Below are 25,280 nucleotides of genomic sequence, written 5' to 3'. Positions count from 1 at the left end.
AGACTGCCCTTTCCACCGGCTATATGGCATTGAGAGTGTGATATTTATCTTCTAATAGTTGATTTGTACTTTCAACTTCCTTACAAAACTTGATGTGGCTGGAAATAACCCTCCTGAAAAATATATTGCTAAACTAATGATTGTCAAGTGGTCATTTTTAATAACATTGAGTAATTGTTTCATTTTCAACATAGTTACAATTAACAAGACACCAGGAGAATATTTAAGGGTATCTTCAGATGACTGCATTATTAATTGTATTCCTCTGGATGTGAAATCAAGAAACATTAAGGGTAAGATGACAAGGAGATGAAATGGGTGACTATGACAAACATTTATTCTTTAAAAATAGACAGAAGTTCAACAACTGCTGCTCAGTCTTATCATTTCATATTAGTGTACACTCATCAAAACAAAGCAATACAGTGACAGCATTTGATGACACTGCTCTCTCTTAGAAGTTGAAAGATGTGGAAAAAAAAATTCTAGGTTCCCAAGCAACAGCATGTTAAATGGAATTGTTATTAAAAGCATCTATACGGTGATTGAATATCACAGTGATTTACAAGCCATACAGTGAGACATACAAGCTCTCAAGTAGCGAGATCGAACAATAATAGAAACCAATTACTCATAGCAGCCAAAGAAGTGTGCTGTTTCTGAAAATGCAACATGGTATATTATATGAGCCAGATTCACTCTTGCATAAGTGGATTCAACACCAACTGAAGCTGAGTCCACTTACAAAGGGCTGGATTTGGTCCAAAGTCTGTAAGTACAATATAATGAAAATGTAGGACCTGATTCTTCAAATACTTACTACAGAGCACAGATGCTGACTACCATGAGTAGTCCCATTGTCTTCAGGCCCTGTTTTGGTATGATGGCTTTCAGACAAACTGTATCCCTAAATTTCTTTCAAATATTAGATGATATCAGAGGTAGAAGTTCAGACAAGGGAAAAGAGAGATGTTTTCACATGAATTAAAGTATCAGTACAGGTGGAGAGTCAATGAGGTGGAGAAATATTAGATAGGTATTCTAGCTAGGAGTAGTGCCAGATGAGTAGGGTCCCTCCCTGACTCGTCCCCCACTCACTCCTCTCCACCCTTTCCCTCCCATCCGCCAGAGCCCCTAGAGCCCCTCCCGCTTGCAGCCGGAGGAGCCCCAGCTGAACGGCCCTGGACCGCCGGCCGCCCCCAATGCCAGGTTGCCTGCTGGCCCCAGCTGCCTGCTGGCCTCCAGCTGGAGCTGAGCTCCTGCTAGCTTGGGGGAGAGGATGGGGCCAGGGCCTGGGTTAGGGGAGGTTTATTATACCCACCGCCCATGCATTCCAGCTACTGATGAATCACATGTCCTTCAGTGAATACAATCCATGAAGGAATAATCCCTGAATCATGCAGTGGTATTTGTTCCTGCAACCATGTTGCTTTGAAGTACTGCATTGAGCTGGTAAAGATCATAAAAATGCAAACTTCTCTTCACAAGTCGGGGGGGGGGGGTCCACATAATTAGAGCCAGTGACTCTGAAACTGAGGGGGAGGGGGTTTGATGGGGTCTAACTCCCCACCCCCCTGACCACTGCCAACTGCTGTCAAATGAAGCTCATCAAAGCTATATTTAGAGTTATGCAAGAGCAGACATTAATCTCATCTTTAGTTTCCCAGAATTTGCAAAGCAATTTACTTTAGATGCTGATGCCCACATACCCATCATCCTGTCCCTGCTGAAGAAAACACAGAGAGGTTTGTTGCTTGTATATGTCAGATGGTGTCACACAAAACCTGGAGAAAATATGGAGCAGCAAGAATGAAAACTACTAGTGAAGGAATAATTAAAACAGAAACATTGCTGCCAGTGCTTTGGGAGGCTCTTGATGATTGTTCATACTGATTACAAAAACCACATCAGATTTCAATATGATGAAACACTCGTGGGTTTAACACTGAGCACAATTGTGTACTAGCCCATGGGGTGAACAGTATGACGCAAAAGGCCCTTTCCATCCCTGTCAGTTATGATCATATGTTAAACATGATGGGATCAACAAGCAAAATATATGGGAAACTGTAGTGTCATTACGGATTTATTAATTTACTATTATTATTTATACATTATCCAAAACAAACAAGACACTTTATTATACATTTTGAAAGGACATGGCACTTTCCCTAAAAAGCTAGATCAGGCAATGCAGCAAGGAAGACAAAAACAAAAGTAGCAGGTGCAAGGCTAGAGAAAGGACATGTGAAGACTTTATGTATTAATCATTTGGCAAAAATGATCAGAAGATGATTAGCCCATATCATCCCATCAATTTTTCTTTTTTTAAGATTAACTCTTTATTGAGTTATGTTATGTAACTAATTTCTAAGCAAAATACAGTGGGGGGTTCTGATTTTTTTTTAAAATGACATGAAATGACCCATTATCACTATTTATTATTTGTTCTGCATTATATAAAACATAAAGACATCCATGCCCTGAAGAGCTTACAATCTAAAAGACAGACACAGAAGAGACAAGATGCATGGAAAGCCCAGGACTGTGATCTAAGTTAGGTGCTTGTTTTGGGAACAACTCCCTTCCCCTGTCCAATGAGGGAAAAAATGGGATCCATATTGTCCCTCCCCCTTTATCCATAACATCCATTAATGCTGCAGAAATTGTGTGCACTGGCATCAAAGGGAGAATATTCAAGTATGTTTTGTGTCTACTTTTCCTATTAGTGTAAAAAGAAAAATTGTCAACTGAAGAATGTTTTAAAAACCTTCAAAGTATATCCAGCTGTCTGGGTACAAAAGAAAGGAGGAAGGAGAGAGTTGCTATTTCCTCACAGACCCTGACAACATTACATGAAAAATGCTGCAAGAAACCACTGGAATGCAAAGAAAACCTTCCGCTTGCAACATTTTTAGTCTATAATACCTTGCCAACAGTTGTTCCAAGTGTTTTACAAACATTGGTTGTATCAGCTGATAGCAGAAAATAAGTCTTTAGCTCAGCTGAGGCTGATCTGGTGCACTATAGAATGATTTCTCCCCAGTGTGGACAGGAAGTTGCAAGCATGGAAGCTGTACAAATGTACTGCCTCAGATTTAAGAATTACCCCCAATCCTATTTCCAACAAGAGCAGCGAGGATTATGGGAAAAGTGCTTCAGAAGTCCCAGAATGCACAGATACAACAGCGACGGCAAGAGAAGATGCGTGAGAAAAATCACTTTTTGTATGAAAAGAAAATTTGGATTTTAAAAAATGGGTTTCCACACTAGCAGGCGTTGAATAAATTTTCAAGGGCACTGTGCATGTGCAAAGATGTTTTAACCTACTCAAGCTATTAGGATAAGATTTGAAATAGTTCAGACCTTTTTTTTATATAATACTTGCGAAATAAATGAAAAAACAGGCCTTTCTGTAAACAAGACTAGTTCTTTGGTCTAGATTTTGTTCTCTGAATATAGATAAGCATATTCAATTGTATAACTTACAGATTTTGATGGCTATTTCTTTTCCAGAGATCATATGTGGTAACAGATGCTATTTTCTTATGACACACACAATATGTTTGAAATCCACTTTGTCATAAATTCCATTCTTAAAAAATAAAGGGAAAAATGTTTTCTAAAATCTATATTATACCACAAGATAATGGCTGTGTGCACAAACATACCTTTCTATACATAGGTATGTGCATGTGTAACCTATGCCTGCTTGGTGTGGTGCTCTGTTCCCCTCTAGTGGCACCTAGCTTAGCTAGAGATTGATGAATCTGCTACAGCCTTAGTTACAGGGATGCTAGAACAATTTGTATAGTGGGGGCACTGAGAACCTGTATATGATGGAAACCACTTCAAGCCAGGGGGTGCGGCATATCCCCTAGTTGCAGCACCTATGCTTACCTAAGAGCCAGCTAGCTTTTTAGCTCATGCAGTAGAGGCTCCCACACTAAGCTTCAGAGGTCCTAGGTTCAGTCCTGTACGCAGATGAACAGGGTCTATTGGTGTTACACATGCATGTGTATGTGTACACATACATACAAACTAGCACCCCTAGCCGTAATAGACTTACATTCATTCTTAATTTTCTGCGCTCTGAATATTCCCATTGAAGGCAGTAAGTCTATGCAGGATTGGGGTCATGGACTAGAACCTTGATAAACTGCATACTTCATAATTACTACCAAAACTGGTGGTTTATCCACTTATTAGTAAATATTTAATAGGAGACTGCTGTAATGAGATCTAGATGTCCACATTTTTACAAGATATTCTACAGTACCTTTACTTAGAGTGTAAGCTCTCCAAGGCAAGGACTGTCTTTCTGTAATGTGTTTGTTCAATGCCCACCAGAATGGGGCCCCGATCCATGATTGGGATCCCTTGGGACTATCACAACATAAATAATTCATATTTGTATATTATGAAGTGTTATAAAATCAACACTCTTAATTTTTGTTGTTTATTAATTTACACCTCTTAATTTTAAGCATGTACGTAAGTGCTTGCCTGAATAGGTACTGATTTAGTCACATGCTTAGGTATACCAGGGCTTTGGTATACCAGGGCTTTTCGGTTAAACCTCTGAGGCGGTGAACTCCTCTTCAGAAGTGCTGAGTGTACTAATCTTCCATGCACTTCAGTGGGATTTGAGGGCACACTTCACCTTGCAGGGTCAAGCCATTAATTGCTCATTTGCAAAATTCGATCAGTTATTCACAATAGGCAACCCTATCATTACTTAAAAGTGTTGAAGTTATAGAATCTGTATATGTGCATAAATATATTCACACACAAGCAGAATCTTGCTGATCTGCACTATTTTATACAGTTAAGCTGACACACTGCCTCCAAGATATCTGTTTTCCATTTCCAATACTAAGCAACTGGGATTTGGCAGGCAGTCTCTTTTTCCACACAAAGCTGTAACACAGTTTGAATATAATAAATAAACAAACCAGAATATATTATCTGAAACCTGTTATGGGCTGCTGCTTGTCTATAAAAAAGAAACATATATGTGAAACTAAACTGTGAGTCAAGAGGAACAAAAAATGGAGATTGGGATAGGCAAAAATGCTCAGCCAAAACTGTTAAACTAAGAAGCATACAGTGAATTAGGCAAATACCAGCACCACCATCTGTTCATACATGTGTGACTGTTTCACATATGTGTAGATGCTGTAGGTGCTTTTTTCTTTTTTGGTTTGGGTGTGTGACAGCTCGGTGAAAGCTGGCAGCTCAATTGACTGTTAGAAATAGTTGAGTGTGCAGGCAGCCCTCCCTCCTGATCTTGTCATGCAAAATGTATTCCTTCTTCATCCGAGGCAAGGGGGACACAAATTTCACAGCAGCACAGGAAGAATAAACTGCAAGAAGGAAATTACAAACTGAAGGGACAGAAGACTAAAGGCTGCTTTTCCTCATCCCCCTCCGCCCAGGAAGAGTTCTTTGTTATGTTTATAAAATTGATTAGATAAGCATGGATTTGTGACTATGGATTGGAGAAAGGCTGCTGCTGTCATCATTTTGGTGGATGGGCTATGAATGAAAGCTGAATATCAATGCATTGAGCAAAGGAAGGGTAGAGCCTTTCCCATTTACGTGCATGTTTATCGGGGTCAGGGATTAGTTCTGTAGGGTTTTTCTCATTCTCTCCTGGTGGTTGCAGCAAGCTGGAGGGTTCGGATGACACTGGTGAAGGAATTGATCATTTACTGCCTATACTTTGGATTTTCTTTCCCCTCGGTGGTTCTGGTTATTATGTGAAATAATTTGGGACAGAATTTCTCCCTACTGCAGAGAGACAGAGGCAGCAGGAACGAGCTCAGATTTGCAGCTTTGGGTGTTGTTCGCAGCAACAGCCTGATTTATTTTTCGGACGGGTTGGGGAGCAGAGGGGGAGAAGATGAAGAACACCGATGGGGTTTTTGGAGGTGCGATCAAGGCTCAGTGGATTTAAAGTGGCTCTCTCTCCGAAGAGGTGCCCAGCTGTCCGGGCAACGACTGTTGGGCGGGCGGCTTTTTTACTGTGTCTGCCCTTGCTTCCTCTCGATCGTGCTGTTTCGTGCAAAAAGGGGAGGAAACTGCCCATCATGTCTTAATGTTCAGCGGGGCGTGGCGCGCCTCTTCTCCCAGCCCCGTTCTATGGCAGGCGGCAGCCTGCTTCCTTATTTTTAAAGTTGGTATTTTCTGCCTCTCAGAAGTGGGGGCAGGGGCACAGCTACCCTGATACCTTCCAGCTGTGCCCCCCACCGCATTGTTATCAAGGCAGGGCGCGTTTTCCCCGGCGCTACTGTCAGCTTTTGCCCCAGCCCTTGGCGTGGTGCTGGCGCTGCAGCAGGGAGCGCGTTGCTGCTCTCGGGGCGGGCGCGTGTCCCCGGCGGCTCGCCGTGCAGCAGGGGGCGGGCCGGGGGCAGGCTGCCATGGGAGAGAGCATGTCCAAGCGACTGAAGCTGCAGCTGGGGGGCGAGGCGGAGATGGAGGAGCGGGCGTTCAGCAACCCCTACCCGGACTACCAGCTCCACGGAGCCGCCGCCGCCGCCGCCTCCTCGAGCCCAAGCGAGGCCGCGGAGACCCAGCGGGACCCCGCGCCCTCCCCAGGCGGGGAAGAGACCGAGTCCCTCCCCTTCGGCCCGGACGGGAAGGTGAGCGAGCGCGCGCGCGCTGGGCCCGGGGGCCGCCGCCTCCTCCCAGCATTCGAGAACGCCCCAGGCTGCCCTCCAGCGTTCTAGAACCCCGCCGGGCTCTGGAACGTTCAGCCTCCTTCCTACCCCCCCGGGGCGGGGGCGGGGGCCGGCGAGCGGGGCGCTCTGCTGGAGCTGCTTGTTGCTCCTGGTGGCCGGGCTGGGGGCAGCGCCCGGAGGGAGGGAAGGCGCGTGGCCACACGGGGTGCAGCAGGGTGGTTATTGACAGAGATTAGGGTGGCTCCAACATTTCCCCCTACACGCCACGCCCACCAGCCGGGGCTCTCATCCGCCTTGCCAGGGCCTCCTCCCACAGCACTAGGTGCTCCATTGCATGCCACCCATGTGCCATTCTGTACCCTGCACTCCCCACAGCCACCTTCCTCCACCTTACTCTACCCCATTATGCCTCCCACCCGCTCTGCCACACTCTCATGGCACCGACTCCTCTCAGTCCCCACACAGCACATTGCACCCATCTGCTCCGTGCACACTGGCATTGATCTGTATTTTACACCAGTGCTCAGAGCCCCGCCATAGGCCATCCTACAAACCCACAGGCCCTCTCCCTGGCCCCTATACCCCCACCTTATCTGCATTAGCCTGAGACACCCCATTTCCTAATAAGGTGGCCATTCACACATCCCCCGAATACCGGACATTCCAATACGTTCAGAAATGGTGTGAGCCCATCCTGCTGGCGTGACCCCGCACGTATATGCATGCAAGATCACACTGCACAGAGGATGTCATTTTTAAGAGAACGTTGCTCTGCGCCCCCCCACTGATGTGACCTTGTGTGCAGCTCAGACTGGGGGTGGCGGGGTGGTGCGTTTTTCAAAATGGTACCCTCTCTCGGTCCAGTGCTGGATAAAACCACATTCGCTTTTGTCTCAGTACTGGCCAGGGCACAAACCACCCAAAAGGAAGACTTTCAGGTTCAAACTGGATGAATGACCTGTTTGTTTCTGACCATGCCTTTTACAGAGCTTTGCCCGCCCTCACAGACCCCTCAGGCTATGTCTATGCTTATAGGGGCATGTAGTGTGCTTGCACTGCACCCCATCTAGCATAGATATACATAGCAGTGTATACAGTTAAGCACTGCTTAGGTGAGTAAAAGTACATCAGAGCCTTAGGGTATATCCTACACTGCACTCTACACAGCCAAGCAGCGTCTGCCCCATCTACACTGCTATTTTCAGCAGTGTAGTGTCCTGCTGCCTCCCCCAGTGCTGGATGTTTTCCCTGCCACAGGGAGCTGCCGGTTCTTTTCTCCACCACAGGAAAAGGCACTGCCAGAGCCTTTCCCCATTTCCTCCACCATGCCAGAGCCTTTCGCTGCCGTGTGTAGCTACACACCGCAGTGTGGATGCAGCCTGCTTTTCACTGGCATGTAGGTTCACGTACCCTACACACCACCCCTAGTCAGACAAGGCCTTGGATTCTAGTTTAAACCCACAAAAATAAGAATACTCGGTTCTTGTCTTCACTGAAGAAAAAAAGGTGTGCTCTTAACTCGAGATAGGAACATGCTTTTATTGGCAGTGAAGGCAAGGCCTCACAGTGAGACTGGAAACACTAGCGTTATCTGCAACCCTCAATGTATGCACAGTAGAAGCTGTTTTATCCAGCACTTCACCATCCGGAAAGCTTTATAAACCAGCATTTCTGATCTTCATTGAAATTCTGGTTTATAGTCAGGTTGGTGTGGGGCCGTTAGGGGGTTGGGGTACAGGAGGGGGTGTGGAGCGTGGGCTCTGGGAGGGAGTTAAGGTGCGGGACGGGGCTCAGAGTAGCAGGTTGGGGCACAGGAGGGAGTGTGGGGTGCCGAATCCAGAGGGCGCTCACCTTGGGCAGCTCCCCGCAAGCGCCAACCTGTCCCAGCTTCTCCTAGGTGGAGACGCAGCAGGTGGCTCTGTGCGCTGCCCCCACCCCGAGTGCTAGCTCCACAGCTCCCATTGGTTGGGAAACACAGCCAATGGGAGCTGTGGGGGCAGCGCTTGCAGGTGGAGGCAGTGTGCAGAGCTGTCTGCCATGCCTCCGCCTATGAGCTGGGACAGGTCGCTGCTTGTGGGGAGCCGCCCAAGGTGAGCGCCCCCCAGATCTGGCACCCAACCCACTGCCCTGAGCCCCCTCTCACACCCAAACTCCCTCCCAGAGCCCGAGCCCCACACCCTTCCTGCACCCAAAGTCTCTTCCTTTTGGTTAACCGGCATTTTTCACTTGCCAGCACCCTCCATTCCTCCAACATGCCGGATAAAACTGCTTTTACTATATATGTTACAGCTCAGAAATGATCAAACTTTCATTAATAAAGTTATACAGAGAATGGAGGGGGGAGAGAGAGCCTCTGTTGGGTCACTTCCCTTCCAAATGCCCAGTTTTCACCACAGTATTCTCAGGGTTTGTTTACACAGTGACTTACTATGCGGCAAGCCACGATGTGACTCTACAGCTCACTAGCTTGCTGTGCAGTAGTGTCCTCTATGAGCATTGCTATGGTGCAGTGGGACTTTCACTGTGCTGTGGCAGTGTCCCTGGCTTGCCGCACATTGACAGTGTAGCCAAGCCCTCAGTCTATGCTATTTTTAGAAAAGATGGATTTCTCTGTCTTTGATGGAGTTCACACTTACTCTTTAGATATTGCTGAGCCATTCCTTCCTCTTTTCAATCTATGGCTACTTCCATGTACACATGAAGAACAATTTCTTTTTGTAATTTTTTAATTGATTCTATGAGTCTCTTGCCTTGTGATTACATCAAATGATGCACATTTGCCAAACTGTTTAATCAGGAGACGATCTCTCTCTAGGTACTGATATGGCCACCACCACATTCGTGTCTGAGCACCTCACGGTCTATTTCTAAATCCCTCCAGCACCCCAGTGAGATAGGGAAGTACTATTCTCATTTTTACAGAAGAAACAGAAAAGCTGAATGACTGTCCAGGATCACACAGGAAGTCTGTAGTGGGCAAAGAATTGAGCTTTTGAAGGAGTCCCAGGCTTCGGAGTCCCAGGCTCCCACTCTAACCACTGAGTATTTTCTTCTCAATACCATTGGATGACTCTACCTCTGCCCTTACTGCGAATTACTGAATTTTAACACTGGTAACAGCTCATGTAGGATAAGAGTAACTGCATGCCATTCTGAGAACCATGCAAAACCTGCTTGGGTGAATAAAGGATAACATGGTGACTTACTCTGAATTTGTGATATTAAATAATCATCTTGACACTTTAATGTAGCTTTATTTTAAATATAGGCTAGTGGTAGTGCTCTTGTGGCTAGGATTCCCCTTCTTTAAGTAAAAAAGAAACCTTTGGCATCACAACACCTGCCAAAACAATTAACTGCTAATTGGTATCTGTGTTGGACATCTTGTCAGCAATGAGAATGGGCTCACAGATTGGAGTACTCTCTCATCTCTAGAAATAGTCCCTTCAGGTCAGGGTTAAGACACATTGAAGATCTATTGAGAAGGAGTTTGCACTGTAGCTGCACATGCAGTATTTGTAGATAAACAGAACTCTCCATTCTTCACTCTGTCATCTTTTTTTAATCACTAGCACCAAAATCAATTAGGTCCCGATTCTGCAAACTGCTCCCATATCCCTGCATCCAAATGGAGTACCACTGTAGGGCTGTGTGCACAGAGTGATTTGCAGGATCAGTGCCTTAACTGGCCAAATTCTTAAAGGCCAAATTCTGATCTGTCTCTGAGTCTCTATTGGGAGTGGGTTTTGTGTGTGTGTATATTCAAAGGCATAATTTCTTCTTTGAAAAGAAAAGTGTGTCTTGGGGATGTAATGTTATTGATATTAGAATTAAAACTGGATGTCCCCAGAGACTTTTGTAAATACAGGTATAGATCAAAAATCTTCATAAAACCAGGGTTATAAATTCTAATTTATTTTATTAATTTTGCAAGTAGTACTACATACCAAATATATTCAATAAGGGGAGAGGGAATTGGTTTATCTAAATATCTTTATTGTGTTAACACAGAAACACTTGGAAAGTTTTCCCTAAGTGGATCATCTGCAGGGTAGGAGATCCATCCTTTCACACCAACCCTACTTTAGATTCTACACATTCTGTCCAGGTTTTAGAGAAAATGTGCATTCATAACTGCTTATTCAGAGAGCATCACAAAAGTGAGAACAGGACTTGGAAAATGTGGTGAAGGAAGATTTTTGCGTCTGTTTTGTTTTTAAGTAACTACATTTATAAAATGCATGTGGGAAGAAAATATTAACTGTATCGCAGAACATTTCAAATTCTGATTCATTTTAGAATTTTATGAATCCTTAACTCAGTGAAATTCTCCCACTGCAGATTCATGCTTCAGGAATTCCTAGCTCTAGATTTGCCCTAGGAATTTGTTTCATTTTGCTAGTCTCACTAAAATGGAGCATGCGAAATTGCAATGACTGTGTATGTTCATCCTGTCACACATGGCATTCACTGTTCATAAGTGAGGCAGTTGATAGCTAACTGTGCAGCTTTATTTGTAAGGTACACGGGTGACCCAAAATACTTATTATTTTCTACAAGGCAGGTGTTCTATTTTTGAAGAATTAAAAGTAGAAAATCTGTTATTTTCCTTCTTTGGAAAAAGACTGAGTCAGATTCTATAGTCCCATTAAATGGATTTAAGCTGCTTTAAAGTCAATGGAGTTACTCTGCTTCCCACCCCCCACTCTGACTGTTTCTGTCTTTTACTAGTAAATTGGTTTTGTCAGAAGATTGTGTGAGTATACTTTTCCTCATGAGATTTTGCTGGTGTGTGTGTGTGTGATTTCGTTTCTCCATCCTCAAATCCTAAAACTATCTCTGACTTTATTGGGCCCTCCTGGAGTATCATATGGCCTCAGCATTATATCTGGGACCTCATGTCATTACTTTTGAGGGTGGAGGTAGATATAGGCTTCTGTCCTGTAACATAGACAGACCCCACTTTTACACAGGTTCAGGGTCTGTTTATATAGAGTGACTTGCGGGATTACAGTCTAAGGCTTGTAAAAATCAAAACACATGAAGAAAACCTCAATGTTTTGCATGATCGCCATCTGCTACAACACAAGTGGAATGGTGAGTAAGAACTATGTGACTCACATAATGACAGCTGCAAATATACGGGGTACTTCAGTTGCCACAGAAATCACTGTAGTATCAAGCAATCCATTTGATTTCTTAAGTTGTCAAGTTAGCCACATAAAACTCATCCACTTTGGAGAAGGGCCAGCTCTTCAAATGGTCATGTTAAATGTGAGACAGGGCTAACTGCTGTATACAAACTTTGGCCATGGCTACACTTGCAAATTGCGGCGCTGCAAAGCGCCAGTGTGGTCAAAGCCCCAGCGCTGGGAGCGCGGCTCCCAGCGCTGTACATTATTCCCCACAGGGAGGTGGAGTACGGACAGTTCTGGGAGAGCTGTCTCCCAGCGCTGGCGCTTTGACTACACTTAGCGCTTCAAAGCGCTGCTGCAGCAGCGCTGCCGCAGCAGCGCTTTGAAGTGCAAGTGTAGCCATAGCCTAAGTTTTATAAATCTACAGGTAGCGCTCCCTCTCCACCCGGTTACCTTCTTTAATGCCAATCTGCTTACAGGTGTTGATGAACAGGTCTGGATCCCGCCACCCACTCAGCAGGGTGTATCTTCTTTATTTTTTCCTACAAAATTATTTGGTGGTGCCTCCATCCCCCTCGCTCCTTCCTGGCAGGGTCACCAGGGCAGCTTGGGAGGAAAATTCTATCCACAGGGTAATCCCCACTTACTTGCCAGATAGTTGGAGACTTCCAAGAAATAACACAAACACACACAATATATTGTAACACAATAATTATATTAAACAGGAGACAAATATAACATAACAGGGTAAAACACTATTGTTAGGTTCACTGGTGCCCACACTGCTAATACCTGTGACCTCCCCAGTCACATGACTTGATGTAGCAAATGTAAGGTTAGTGTCTCATTGGTGTGCGTACTTTGTTGAGGCCCTTGATGACCTATGACCACAAAATTCTTCTCCACAGTGGTCTAGCAGTGTGGCTGACAGGGTGCAGTACAGCCCAAAGGACTCACAAGTGGGAGAAGGTGGTAAATCCCTCCATAGGTTTAATATGCCGCAGGTTATAAAATCCCCAAACCCTTGCTCCCTGGCTTAAGGACACAGTTCAGAGAGTAGGGAATCCCCAAAACAATTTCCCTGGCTGACTGACTAAAAGATGGTGCACTCTCAAACTCCATGAATGATCCTCAGGTTCAGAGATGACTCTGGACTCTTCAGTCACTGCAGAGGGGCTGATCTCTGCTGGCAGGGATCCTCTTCAGGCAGGAATCAGGCTGCTTTGGTCCCAGGATTTCCCCTCACCACAAAGGGGTGCAGGGCTCAAGGTGCAGATTACACAACTGTACTAAAATCCAAACTGTAGTCTCCTAGCCCAGAGTCCAGACACGCACACAGCAGGCAGCAGCCCTGAACTAGCAGGCAGAGCAGAGCTGACCGTGTGGTGACTGGTATCCCCTAGGTAGGGTGACCAGATGACAAAGATGAAATATCAGGACGCGAGGGGAGGGGGAGCAAAAAAAAAAAAAAAAAAAAGCCCGCGGCGGAGCCAAAAAAAAAAAAAAAAGCCCGGCGGCTCCCCCCCCCCCCCCACCAGGCAGCAGTGGCACAGCCCCGTCTCCACCCAACTCTCGGGTCCGACCCTGAATACACGCCCAGCTCCCCCATCCCCTCGCCTAGCCTGGGCTCCAAGCTCTGCAGCCGAGCCATGCTCTGGGCCCCTTCTGCAGCTCCCAGCCCAGCCGCTCCCGGGCTCCGTCGCTCAGTCTGGCCCTGCAGCAGGGGCTGCTCCGCTCCGCCCCGCCTGGGACACTTGCCTCTGCAGCCCCGGGCAGCCCCACCCCAGCCACGGGGAGCTCGGGGACCCACCCGGGCAGGGGGCGAACCAGGCAGCTGGGCCCAGCCCCTCCCGGCAGGAGCGTGTCCACCCCACATGTGTCTCCACCCCCCGCCCACCCGGGCCCTGCCTGCTCTGCGCTGCCCCCAGCCCCACCACGCTGCCCCGCGGGCTGCAGGTCTGGAGCAGCCTCCGCGCTGCGCTTCCGGCCCCGGCTATGGCCCGTGTGCAAACCTGGGAGGGAGGAGGAAGGCTGTGTGCTTGGGGAAGAGGCGGGGCCAAGGTGGGGATTTGGGGAGGGATCCAATGGGGGAAGGAGGGAGTGGAGTCAGGGTGGGGGGGCGAGAGCCCCTCCAGGCTCCTCCTGTGCGCCGGAGCGGAGGGCCAAATTGCTTGTTTGTCCAGGGTCCCGACCGAACATCGGTCGGGAAGCGGGACAAACAAGCAAATATCAGGACAGTCCCGATAAAATCGGGACGTCTGGTCACCCTACCCCTAGGGAGCTGGAGGGCTAACTCAGCCTGGCTGGGGGAGTTTCCCAGCAAAACTCTACAAACTGGGAAACATCAGTGGAGAAGGAAAAGCCCAGCTGAGGGATCTTGCTTTCAGGTCCCTAGAGGCCAGTTCTCATGGGAAACCCTGCATGCAGGCCTGGGACTTACTAGCTCCCCACACAGCTAGTCCTGCCTGGCTGGCTCCAGATTGACTCAAAAATGGCTTCTCCCCTTTCCTGAACTCCCTGGGAGGGGCATCTCAATCCCTATTGGTTGCCAGGCAGACTCTGAGTTTGCCTTGGCTCCCCCTCTCTACCAGGGACAGTGTGCCTCATCCCTGAGCTGCCAGCAAACAGAGCCCCAGGAATCTAGGTAATCTCCTTGGGGGTTACATACACATTGGAACTCTGAATTTGGGATGTGAAAACAAAGCTATTTCAAATTATCCGGTTAACTTAATCACTTAAACAGCTAACCCTTTCAAATGTCAGATTTATAGGTTTCAGAGTAGCAGCTGTGTTAGTCTGTGTCTGCAAAAAGAACAGGAGTACTTGTGGCACCTTAGAGACTAACAAATTTATTTGAGTATAAGCTTCCGTGAGCATCCGATGAAGTGGGCTGTTGCCCATGAAAGCTTATGCTCAAATAAATGTGTTAGCCTCTAAGATGCCACAAGTACTCCTTTTTATAGATGTATAGGTCAGTCATTCACATAGCTGAAGTATTCTTTTTACATTGGAAGTGATTTGGATTTAAATTGTATATGTAAAAGTTTTAGAAAAGTGATAAACTTAATCTATACGTGTATGGATTGTGGGGGTGGGGAGTTAAAGGGTGTGTGTGTGTATAATTAATATATATATTAGGGCTGTCAAGCAATTAAAAAATAATTGCACTGTTAAGCTAATAGAATACCATTTATTAAATTTTTTTTGGATGTTTTCTACATTTTTAAATATATTGAGTTCAATTACAACACATAAAGTGTACAGTGCTCACTTTATAGTTATTTTTTATTACAAATATTTGCACTGTAAAAAAATATTTCAATTCACCTAATACAAGTACTGTAGTGCAATCTTTTTATAATGAAAGTTGAACTTACAAATGTAGAATTATGTACAAAAATAACTGCATTAAAAAATAAAACAATTAAAAACTTTAGAACATACAAGTCCACTCAATCCTACTTCAGACAATCGCTGAGACAAACAAGTTTGGTTACAATTTGCAGAAGATACTGCTGCTCACGTCTTGTTTACAATGTTGCCTGACAGTGAGAACAGGCATTCGCATGGCACTGTTGTAGCCAGCATTGCAAGATACACCTTTACCTTGATATAACGCGACCCGATATAACATGAATTCGGATATAACATGGTAAAGCAGTGCTCTGGGGGGACGGGACTGCGCACTCCGGTCGATCAAAGCAAGTTCAATATAACGCGGTTTCACCTATAATGCAGTAAGATTTTTTGGCTCCTGAGGACACCGTTATATCGAGGTAAAGGTGTATTTATGTGCCAAATGTGCTAAAGATTCATATGTCCCTTCAGGCTTCAACCACCATTCCAGAGGACATGCATCCATGCTGATATGGGGTTCTGCTCGGTAACAATCCAAAGCAGAGCAGACCGATGCATGTTCATTTTCATCATCTGAATCAGATGCCACCAGCAGAAGGCTGATTTTCTTTTTTGGTGGTTTGGGTTCTGTAGTTTTCTGCATGGGAGTGTTACTTTTTTAAGACATCTGAAAGCATGCTCCACACCTCATCCCTTTCAGATATTGGAAGGCACTTCAGATTCTTAAACCTTGGGTCGAGTGCTGTACCTATCCTTAGAAATCTCACATTGGTACCTTCTTTGCATTTTGTCAAATCTGCTGTGAAAGTGTTCTTAAAATGAACATGTGTTGGGTCATCATCCGAGACTGCTCTAACATGAAATATATGGCAGAATGCTCGTAAAACAGAACAGGAGACATACAATTCTCCCCCAAGGAGTTCAGTCACACATTTAATTAACACATTATTTTTTAACGAGCGTCATCCGCATGGAAGCATGTCCTTTGGAATGGTGGCCAAAGCATGAAGGGGCATATGAATGTTTAGCATATCTGGCATGTAAATACCTTGCAACGCAGGCTACAAAAGTGCCATGCGAAACCCTGTTCTCACGTTCAGGTGACATTGTAAATAAGAAGCACTCAGCAGTATCTCCTGTAAATGTAAACAACTGAAAAGCGCCAGTATAGACAGTGCTTTGTCACCGGGAGCCACGCTTCTGGTGATAAAGCTACCACCCCTCATTCGGGGTGGTTATTTTTATCGCCAGTGAAGCGCAACTACACTGCCTATGTCACAGCATTGCTGCGCTGTAACATGGGCAGTGTAGACATACCCTAATTGTAGCTCATGCTTCCTTTGTTTAGTAAACCAGTTAGTTTTTAAATAACAGGTTGTCAAATCACTGCCATATAATTATTAGAGACAAAATAATAATTATTATTCATTACAGATCTGTTAGTTTTAAATGCAAAACTTGTTTTGATAAACTGTTTTTCTCGTGTATCCAGCACATGTATTTTTATAGTAGTTTTATTTAATTAATTAAAAAAAATTAAATGCTGGGCTTTGTGCATGTTTAAGTTAATTTGAATTTCCATCCAAACAGAGCCTGGCCCAAACAAAAATAAAATCAATCGTCTATAAATTAGGAATACATCATTCAAAATTTTCTAATAAAAATGTACAAACTAAGAATTTGAATGCAGATTAAGCCATGTAATTGCTTGAACAAATAGAGATAGATATAGTGTATAGCCTCCTGGTTAGCAAATAAAAATACCAAATTTAGTGTGTAATAGCTATATTTGATTGCAAACCAACATGCTTGAAAGGTTGATTCTTATTTATTGGTAACCATTCGTTAACTAAAAGGTACATATGCAAAACTAGATTAAAACTGATTATTTAAATCAAGATTCCTTATTTGCTGACTTAAATGAATCTACCCTGCATAGGACTGGCTTAACATTCAAAGGAATTTACAGATATTAGTTCAGCTATCAAAGGATCCAAAAATATTGGAAGTGGAAACCGGTTGGAAGTAATGAGGGGTAGAGGGGAAGTGACTCAAATGGCTATAGAGTCCAAACAAAGAGTCTTCTCTAATTCATAGCAAAAATGCATCTGCTACTCCTGCTGGAATTCTGTGCCACTGTGCAATGCAGAATTTGTGCAGAATCAATGTTCCCTGCAGAATTTTTTTTTCCTGCAGAATTTGTGACTTCCCAGCACTCCTGCCTGCTGTCAGCCCTGGGCAGCTGGGGCTACCACTGTCAGCAGGAGCCCTGGCCGCCAGGGGCTGTCAGCAGGAGCATGATTATATTGTGGTGGTCTGACAAATAAAATGCGCAGAATTCCCCCAGGAATAATCTGCCCGTAACATTTCAGAGACAAGGTGGGTGAGGTAATACGTTTTATTGGACCAACTTCTTTTGGTGAGAGAGAGAGAAAAGCTTTCAGGCTTACACCGGGCTCTTCTTCAGTTCTGGGAAATGTCTAATAGCCTAGGACCAACATTCAGTATCCCATTCATTTACTTTTCATTAATTTCACTTAACTGTCTCTTTAGCAACAAAAGTATTAGAAATTAAACTTGAAGTTTCTACATTTTTTTAAGCTATGAATGTATCTATTCTTAGATTCACCTATTGACTTTTTTGCCTGTATGTTAGTGTTAAGGTCTCTGAAGAAGCACTTGCCTACTTTTGCAGCAGTGTGTAGGGTAAACGTAGCTACATGCCGCAGTGAAAGACTCTGGCAAAGAGAGGCAGCAGGGAAAGGCTCCAGCAGCTCCCCACTGCCTGAGTCTTTCCCCACGTCGGGAACCTTTTCCCTGCTACCTCCTGTCTGACTGAGCCTTTCTTTGTGACAGGGAAAGACTCTGGCAGTTCCCCCATCAAAGCCTTTCACTGCAGTGTGAAAAAGCTGCCGCATTGGGGAGGTAGTGGGACACTACACTGCAAAAAATTGCTGTGTAGACTGTGGAGGCACTACTTGGGTGTGTAGAGAGCCATGTAGGGTTCATACATTGAGATTCAGGTGTATTCTACTTGTGCCTCGCTCTCTGCACTGCTGTTTATAGCCATGCTAGCTGGGCATGCACTGTCTGTACTCTGCATGCCACCACAAGTGTAGATCTACCCTAAGGACAGAGTTCCAGTGCTGGGTGGTATCCATTCTTGTTCTCAGCTTCATCCTGCAATAAAGAAAGAGTACCCTGCTTTTAACTTTGAGTCATCACCATGACTCAGTCCCAGAGGCGGCTCTATGTATTTTATGTATCAGGAGTAGCCGTGTCAGTCTGGATCTGTAAAAGCAGCAACGAGTCATGTGGCACCTTATAGACTAACAGACGTATTGGAGCATGAGTTTTTGTGGGTGAATGCATCCGACGAAGTGGGTATTCACCCACGAAAGCTCATGCTCCAATACGTCTGTTAGTCTATAAGGTGCCACAGGACTCTTTGCTTCTTCTATGTATTTTGCCGCCTCAAGCACGGCAGTCAGGGGGCTTTCAGCGGCATGCCTGTGGGAGGTCCGCCGGTAACGCGGATTCAGCGGCATGCCTGCGGGAGGTCCGCCAATCCCGCGCCTTCGGCGTACCCGCCACCGAATTGCTGCCGAAGCCGTGGGACCGGTGGACCTCCCGCAAGCATGCCACCGAAGGCAGCCTGACTGCTGCCCTCACGGTGACCGGCAGCCGCCCCCTGCAGTTTGCTGCCCGAGGCATGCGCTTGCTGCGCTGGTGCCTGGAGCCGCCCCTGCTCAGTCTCCTCATGATTCCATGATGAAGTTTAAATAATATTGTGACAGTGTTGAACAAAAGTTATGACTAGTGAGCATATGCGGTAGCTGCTTTTTAAAAAAACACTCTATAACTAAGAGTTGGTTTAGCTGATCTATGTCATTAGATTTAAAAATATCGTAATAAATTGTTGCATGTGTCCTGACAACCCATATACTAGACACTGTACTTAATTAGGATGACTTTTAAGTAGGACTTCAATGATGATTAACTGCAAAGATTGCTGCTTAATGGGAATGCAAAGTTTTAATGGGGACATCTTCATGTGATTTTTAGGGGTGTTTAGTTCCTTGGCTGTGTCTCTGTATCATGCTAGTTCTATTTGTTCCTTTAAATGGTTTTTCAATCCTTCCTTGACTGTCCTACATGCAAAAAGACTATGAAGTGCATCACCATTATTGCCGGGCTGTTTACTCCTTCAGTGTCAGCTATACTTGCTGGGTTACCATGTTGGGCATCTCACAGCTCTCTCTTTTAGGGCAGCAGGCTCTTTCTTTTCCTAGGACTCAATCCTACTCCCATTGAAGCAAAATGGAATCTTACCACTGACTTCACTGGAGGCAGGCTCAGGCCTCTAGTGTACATGTGTGCGTCTTCCTAACTCTGTATGGGATGGTCCAGTAGTGTGATGGGATTGTAATAATATTGCTTAATCAGGACAAAAGGCCATTTCCTGGGCTGGCCTGGTTAAACAGTTCTATGATACTACATTCAAGCCCAGTGCTGCTTAATATAGTCAAGCAATGCAGAACATGTATTTGCTTCCTGTGGCTCTTCCAGATAATGTTAACTAAAAACAAAAAAATGTGATTATGGACAGGGAAGAAAAGAGCACAACTGTTTTTCTAAGCCTGAGTGGGCTCTCTAGTCACAAGTTAAGGCTTCCAATTCAGGAAAACATGTATGTAATACTTAAGCACGTGGTTTAAGTCCGCTTTTTGGGACTTACACATGTGCTTAAAGACAAGCCCTTGCACCTGTCCTGAATGAAACCCTAAGTTTTGATTTCAGAAAGTTTACTGGTAGTAATTGTTAAAGACAGAGCATGGCTTGATTTCTACCTGCTCTTCATCAGATTCCCAGTTTAAACTTACAGAGCTGATAGTCAGAAAAATCTTGTTCTGACTGGTTGGTTAAACAAATTCAATTATGTGAAATATTGGTGGTGAAAATAAATGGACTTCTAAGATGCAACATATTTTGGGCTGTAAGAGAACTTTTTGGCTCTATGCATACTGTGTGTATATGTATATGTTCATGGTGTTTCAAAATAGAGTGTAACCTCCAGTTAGCTCAACCTCTGTTTTCAAAAACTTGGGGTTATGTCACCCAGCATCTATTGATTAAATTTATAATTCCCTACATTATCTGTAAGCTTGAGTAAATGTGCAGTAATTCCTCACTTAATGTTGTAGTTATGTTCCTGAAAAATACGACTTTAAGTGAAACGATGTTAAGCGAATCCAATTTCCCCATAAGAATTAATGTAAATGAGGGGTTAGGTTCCAGGGAAATCTTTTTCACCAGACAAAAGACTATCTCTCACTCACACTCACTCTCTCTCTCTCTCTCTCTCTCTCTCTAAGTTTTAAACAAACAATTTAATACTGGTACACAGTGATGATGATTGTGAAGCTTGGTTGAGGTGGAGGAGTCAGAGGGTGGGATATTTCCCTTACTGCTAAATGATGAACTAGCAATTGGCTGAGCCCTCAAGGGTTAACTCTCTCACTCTGCAAGGCAGCAGGAATGGAGGGAGATATGCGCATTTCCCCTTTAAATACACTGCCTTGTTAATTAGATCAGCTTGCTGAGACTGCAGCTGCTGCAAGCTCCCTCTGTCCTGAGTCCTGGTGTGTCCCCCTTGCTCTATGGAAGATGGGATAAGTGGGGTTCAGGAGCAGGGGGGAGGGGGACACCCTGACATTAGCCCCCCTCTTTCTTCCCTCCCCCGCACACAGCAAGCAGGAGTCTCTGCGAGCAGCTCCAAGGCAGAGGGCAGGAGCAGCACATGGCAGTGGGGGGAGAGACAGCTGAACTGCCTGGCAATTGATAGTCTGCTGGGCGGCTGCAGCACAGGGAACTTAGGGGAGCGGGGAGCTGATAGGGGGGCTGCTGGTCCACCCTGGTTCCAAGCCCCCACCAGCTAGCTGCAATGGGCTGCTCTCCCTGCAAGCAGTAGACAAAGCAGGCGGCCAAACAACTTTAGAAGGGAGCATTACACAGCTTTAAACAAGCATGTTCCCTAATTAACGTTAACTGGGACGACTTTAAGTGAGGAGTTACTGTATTTGGATAATCTAGGTTTTATTGTAATAATACATGCCAACCAAAATATACTATGAGGCAAGTGGCAATTTTGGATACCCAAATACCTTAGATTTATTCTTCATACTCTTGCACTTTCTTTAGACGTTGGTGTTTTATACAGTTCTGAAAATCTTGAGAATTTAAGTGAATGAGTGGCTGCTTGGTCCCCAACTTGGTCCCCAACTTGAAGCACTTTAGAGGTCTGATTTACAGAAATGGCTTAGCACCCACTCTCTGAAAATCAGGTCCTTTTAAGGCATCTTGAGTTAGACACCCAAAGCAGCTAGACACTTCTGAAAATCCTGGACTACAACTTTTATCTTTAAACTGAATTTGCTACCAAGCATCCACTCCTCCTTTTGAGAGTCCTTGGTTTTATTTTTAACTCCCCCCCACCCCCTGCAAAGGTAAGATGATTTATGAGTGTAAGAACTTGTTCTAAAAATAGCACATGGAGTTGTTTTTCTCACAGCCATTGATGTTTACATGGGTTCTAACTATGCTGCTTGCATGAAAATGAATGTTATATCAATGAAAACAGGATAAGGTGTTCTGCAGTCAGCGTTTCAGAATGTTCAATAAGGACCTGCTTTTGCAGAACTGGCATTTGTTTCCATAGGGATTGGAGTGAGCTGCAGCAAGCAGGAGTCTCTGCGAGGATTGTTAGATCTCTCAAACTTCATTTGCTGTATGGTGACAATGCCAAATATTTTTTTTTTTCCAGAAAAGCAGCTGTAGTCAGAGATGCAAAAATGAATAGTAAGTTAATAAAAAACAGGGAAAAAAAAAGGATTTTGCTAAATTCTGAGTCCTGGTACTTCTGTGACTCATCAGAGATGCATCACCTAGCTGGATTCTGCAGGTGCTGAGGCTACTTGTGCTCAGAAGAAGGAGCTCCCTGCCTTCCAAGGCAGCAATGTGGCATATATTGCCCTGTCTAGAGGAGAAAAATGAGGTGTGTTTACCAAATGTGTTAGCTAGTGTAACCCTTCTGCCAGGTGATGTTGGCAGCAACAAAGGCCAGGTTCAGTGTCTGGGGGTTACTTGTAGCATTACAAAACAGAATGGCTCCAGCCCCACCCAGAAAACTGAATACAGCACGGGGCACCTCCAATATGGCAATATGCCCCCATTCACAAGCACTGAGTTTGTGCAGAACAAAAGAAGACTTTCGAGGGGAGAGGGAACTCAGCTTGATTTGGGAAAAAGATCGCAACAGTGACTCAGAAGTATGCAAGCAATAAGTAAAACACCCCACAATATCTTGAGCAGTTTCTTTGCTGCAGTTTCCCAACTTGCAGTATGAAAGTCCAAGGTCCGTTTAACTCCCCCTTTCCCTCCACCACACCCCACTCCACTCACAATTTCTTGTCTGAGGTCAGTCAAGCCTGAGTGTCCAGAGGTTCGTTCATGTGGCTTCACTTCCACTCACTGGGTGAGGGACAAATGATGCCACCACCATCACTACTGCTCTGCTGTGTCCTATTCTGATCCTACAGCACCATGACCACTTAGCTAAGTAATCATAGTTCTAGGATTTGCTAGGTAGGGGAGTGATTTTGCTACTGTTGCATCTCTTATCACACTGCATTTAGCTGCAATTCCATGCTCTAATGGTCCACCACTTAGTGTTTTCAGCTCTTAGTGCAAAGAAACAAGGAGTCTCAATTGAGTTTTAATTAGCTCTGTCTGAAAACACTGGAGAGGGAGGGTCAAATGGCAGTTAGGACTTTTTAAACAGGGTCCTCATCCCTAGATAGAAACACCTACCCTCCCACCCCACCCTCTGTCCATCACTTGAATTTTGCTCACTGTCCCATGCTTAGCAAATGAAGGTTACATTCACATATAATATGCCATGGATTAGGGCATATTAACTACAGTTCTGCTGCCCTTTAATCATACAATAAGGATAACATTTCATTACCCCTGCATCCAAGGGTTAAGAGAATTTTAACCCAAAATAGGCAAAATTGATTGCCTTGCAGGCGGCCTGGCTGGGTGGGCCCCACACGCCCGGCCTGCAGGAAGGGAAGGGATGCGCATGACTGTCCTGCCATTGTCAGAGACACGCACCTGCTGGAGCTGCGTGTGCACGCGTGTCCAGGGCCTCTTCGCCCCAGCCCAGCCCAGCGGCCTGGCCTCAGGCCGGGCTCTGGCTACAACCCCCCAGCTGCAGCCCGGGCCAGCAGCACCCCGCTGCAACCGGGCTGTGCACCCGGCGGGGGAGGCCCCAGGCCCAGTGGGGGTGGAGGCAGAGAGTGGCCCCAAGCGGGCCATGGGGGTGGGGGGCAGGGAGCGGCCCGAGGCTTTGAGGGAAGTGGTCCCAGGCCTGGTGGGGGGCAGGGAGAGGCCCCAGGCAGGCCATGGGAGTGGGAGGCAGGGAGCGGCCCCAGGCCGAGAGGGAATCTAGAACGGAACCAGATTCCCTAACTTCTGGACACCGACGAGGCTTTTCACCAGTATTCAGGCATCAAGTTTGGACTCCAGCTTGTCACCCCAGCCCAGTCTCTCTGGCTCCTCTGCACCTGAAGGGAGGACAGAATAAGGCAGGGCACAAGCCCTGAGGCGATGCAAAGCCTATCTCCCTTCCTTGAACGTTTCATGAGTGCCTGGGGTGTTTGCGAAGCAGGTTCAAATCCCACCTTGTGTTCCGAGTAATGTGGCTGTCCCATGTGTGCTAAGTTACTCTTTGAAGTGGGAGCGCCCTCTAGTTTGCCTGTTGAAACTATTCCACTTTACTTTAAGGCAGGAGGGATAGGTCAGTGGTTTGAGCATTGGCCTGCTAAACCCAGCGTTGTGAGTTCAATTCTTGAGGGGGCCACTTAGGGATCAGGGCAAAAATCTGTCTGGGGATTGGTCCTGCTTTGAGCAGGGGGTTGGACGCGATGACCTCTCGAGGTCCCTTCCAACCTGATATTCTATGAAGTAGGTCTGCTTCTGAGGCTTTTCCTCTAGTTAAAAACCTCTTGGCAGCTATGATTGTGATCAACAACATTACTAAGTGGTGTTATGCTAATTAGCACGTTAGCAAACATGTTAGGTAAACACATCTCCCTTTCATAGCATAGACAGTGCTGCACTCACAGCTCACCTCTTCTCCATGCCCAGAAGCAGAGTCCAAAGGTTTATTCAAACACAAACATTTCAAGGTGCTTAAACTGTGTGTAGACAAGCCCTCACTCTGCTCCTCAAGTGTATTGTTAGACATGGAAAGATTAGAGTTTTTTTCTTTTTTTTTGTAAACGTCAATTTCATTGTAGACATTCAAACCGATTTTTAAAAAAAATTGCACCATTAATAATAAAAATACACAGTTAGGCAAAATAGGAGAAATGCTGTTTGAGAACTGTAGTTTGCTAAGGATATTTACTTTATATATTTTTAACGTGTTGTTGAAACAGTTTGTGTTTAACAGTTATAAAGCTTTAATTTTTTTGAATCTCAATGTTACTAAATAATTATTGCCCTAAATGCCCATAACTTCCTGCAACTGTGAACATGTAAAGTGATTAAAAATTGGAGAAACTATTTAAAAATCAGATTTGATATTCTCCGTTTTAAAAGAAGTTATCAACTTAAAAATCATACTTCTGACTGAAATCTTTTTATGTAAAATGACTGAGTGAGATGAGAAGGAAATACATTTTTCTGTTTGTTCACTTGACAGGACCTTGTATATCGTCAGTTTCATTGTTTTCCCCGTATTGTCAGTAAGTTTCTCCTTTGGTTTGTGAGGTTTTACTTTTGTCACACATCATCAGGGGAGAGAAAAACATAAGAGATTAAATGTGTTTGTAAAACCACAAAAGTCTGCAGAGAGCTTGAGGGGCTGATGATCCAAAGGAAGGATGGTCCAGTGGTTAGAGAACTAGCTGGCAACTCTTCCCTGCTCTGTCACGGAGTGCCTGTGTAACCTTGGGGAAGTCCATTCAGGGCCAGGTTAACAAAGCTATTTAGGTGCCTAAAGATACAGATAAACACCTAGTGGGGTTTTCAGAAGCAC

At 45.2% G+C, this 25,280-nt stretch overlaps 1 protein-coding gene across 2 annotated transcripts in view; it reads left to right on the top strand.

Moving 5' to 3' along the window:
* The first annotated feature begins 5,943 nt into the window (after positions 1 to 5,943).
* The window catches only part of LANCL2 (LanC like 2), a 50,490-nt gene continuing 31,153 nt past the window's right edge, over positions 5,944 to 25,280 (top strand). Inside the window, exons 1-2 of one of the 2 annotated variants that reach the window (XM_039526506.1) lie at positions 5,944 to 6,366; positions 6,417 to 6,644. In XM_039526506.1, coding sequence (XP_039382440.1) covers positions 6,423 to 6,644 — 222 coding nt within the window. In that variant the 5' untranslated portion in view covers positions 5,944 to 6,366; positions 6,417 to 6,422. Of the gene's footprint in view, positions 6,645 to 25,280 lie in introns of both variants that reach the window. The other variant, XM_039526505.1, reaches the window with a different exon arrangement.

The sequence above is a fragment of the Mauremys reevesii genome, linkage group 2, assembly GCF_016161935.1.
Source record: "Mauremys reevesii isolate NIE-2019 linkage group 2, ASM1616193v1, whole genome shotgun sequence".
Lineage (NCBI taxonomy): Eukaryota > Metazoa > Chordata > Testudines > Geoemydidae > Mauremys > Mauremys reevesii.
This window is presented reverse-complemented; position numbering and strand designations above follow the sequence as displayed.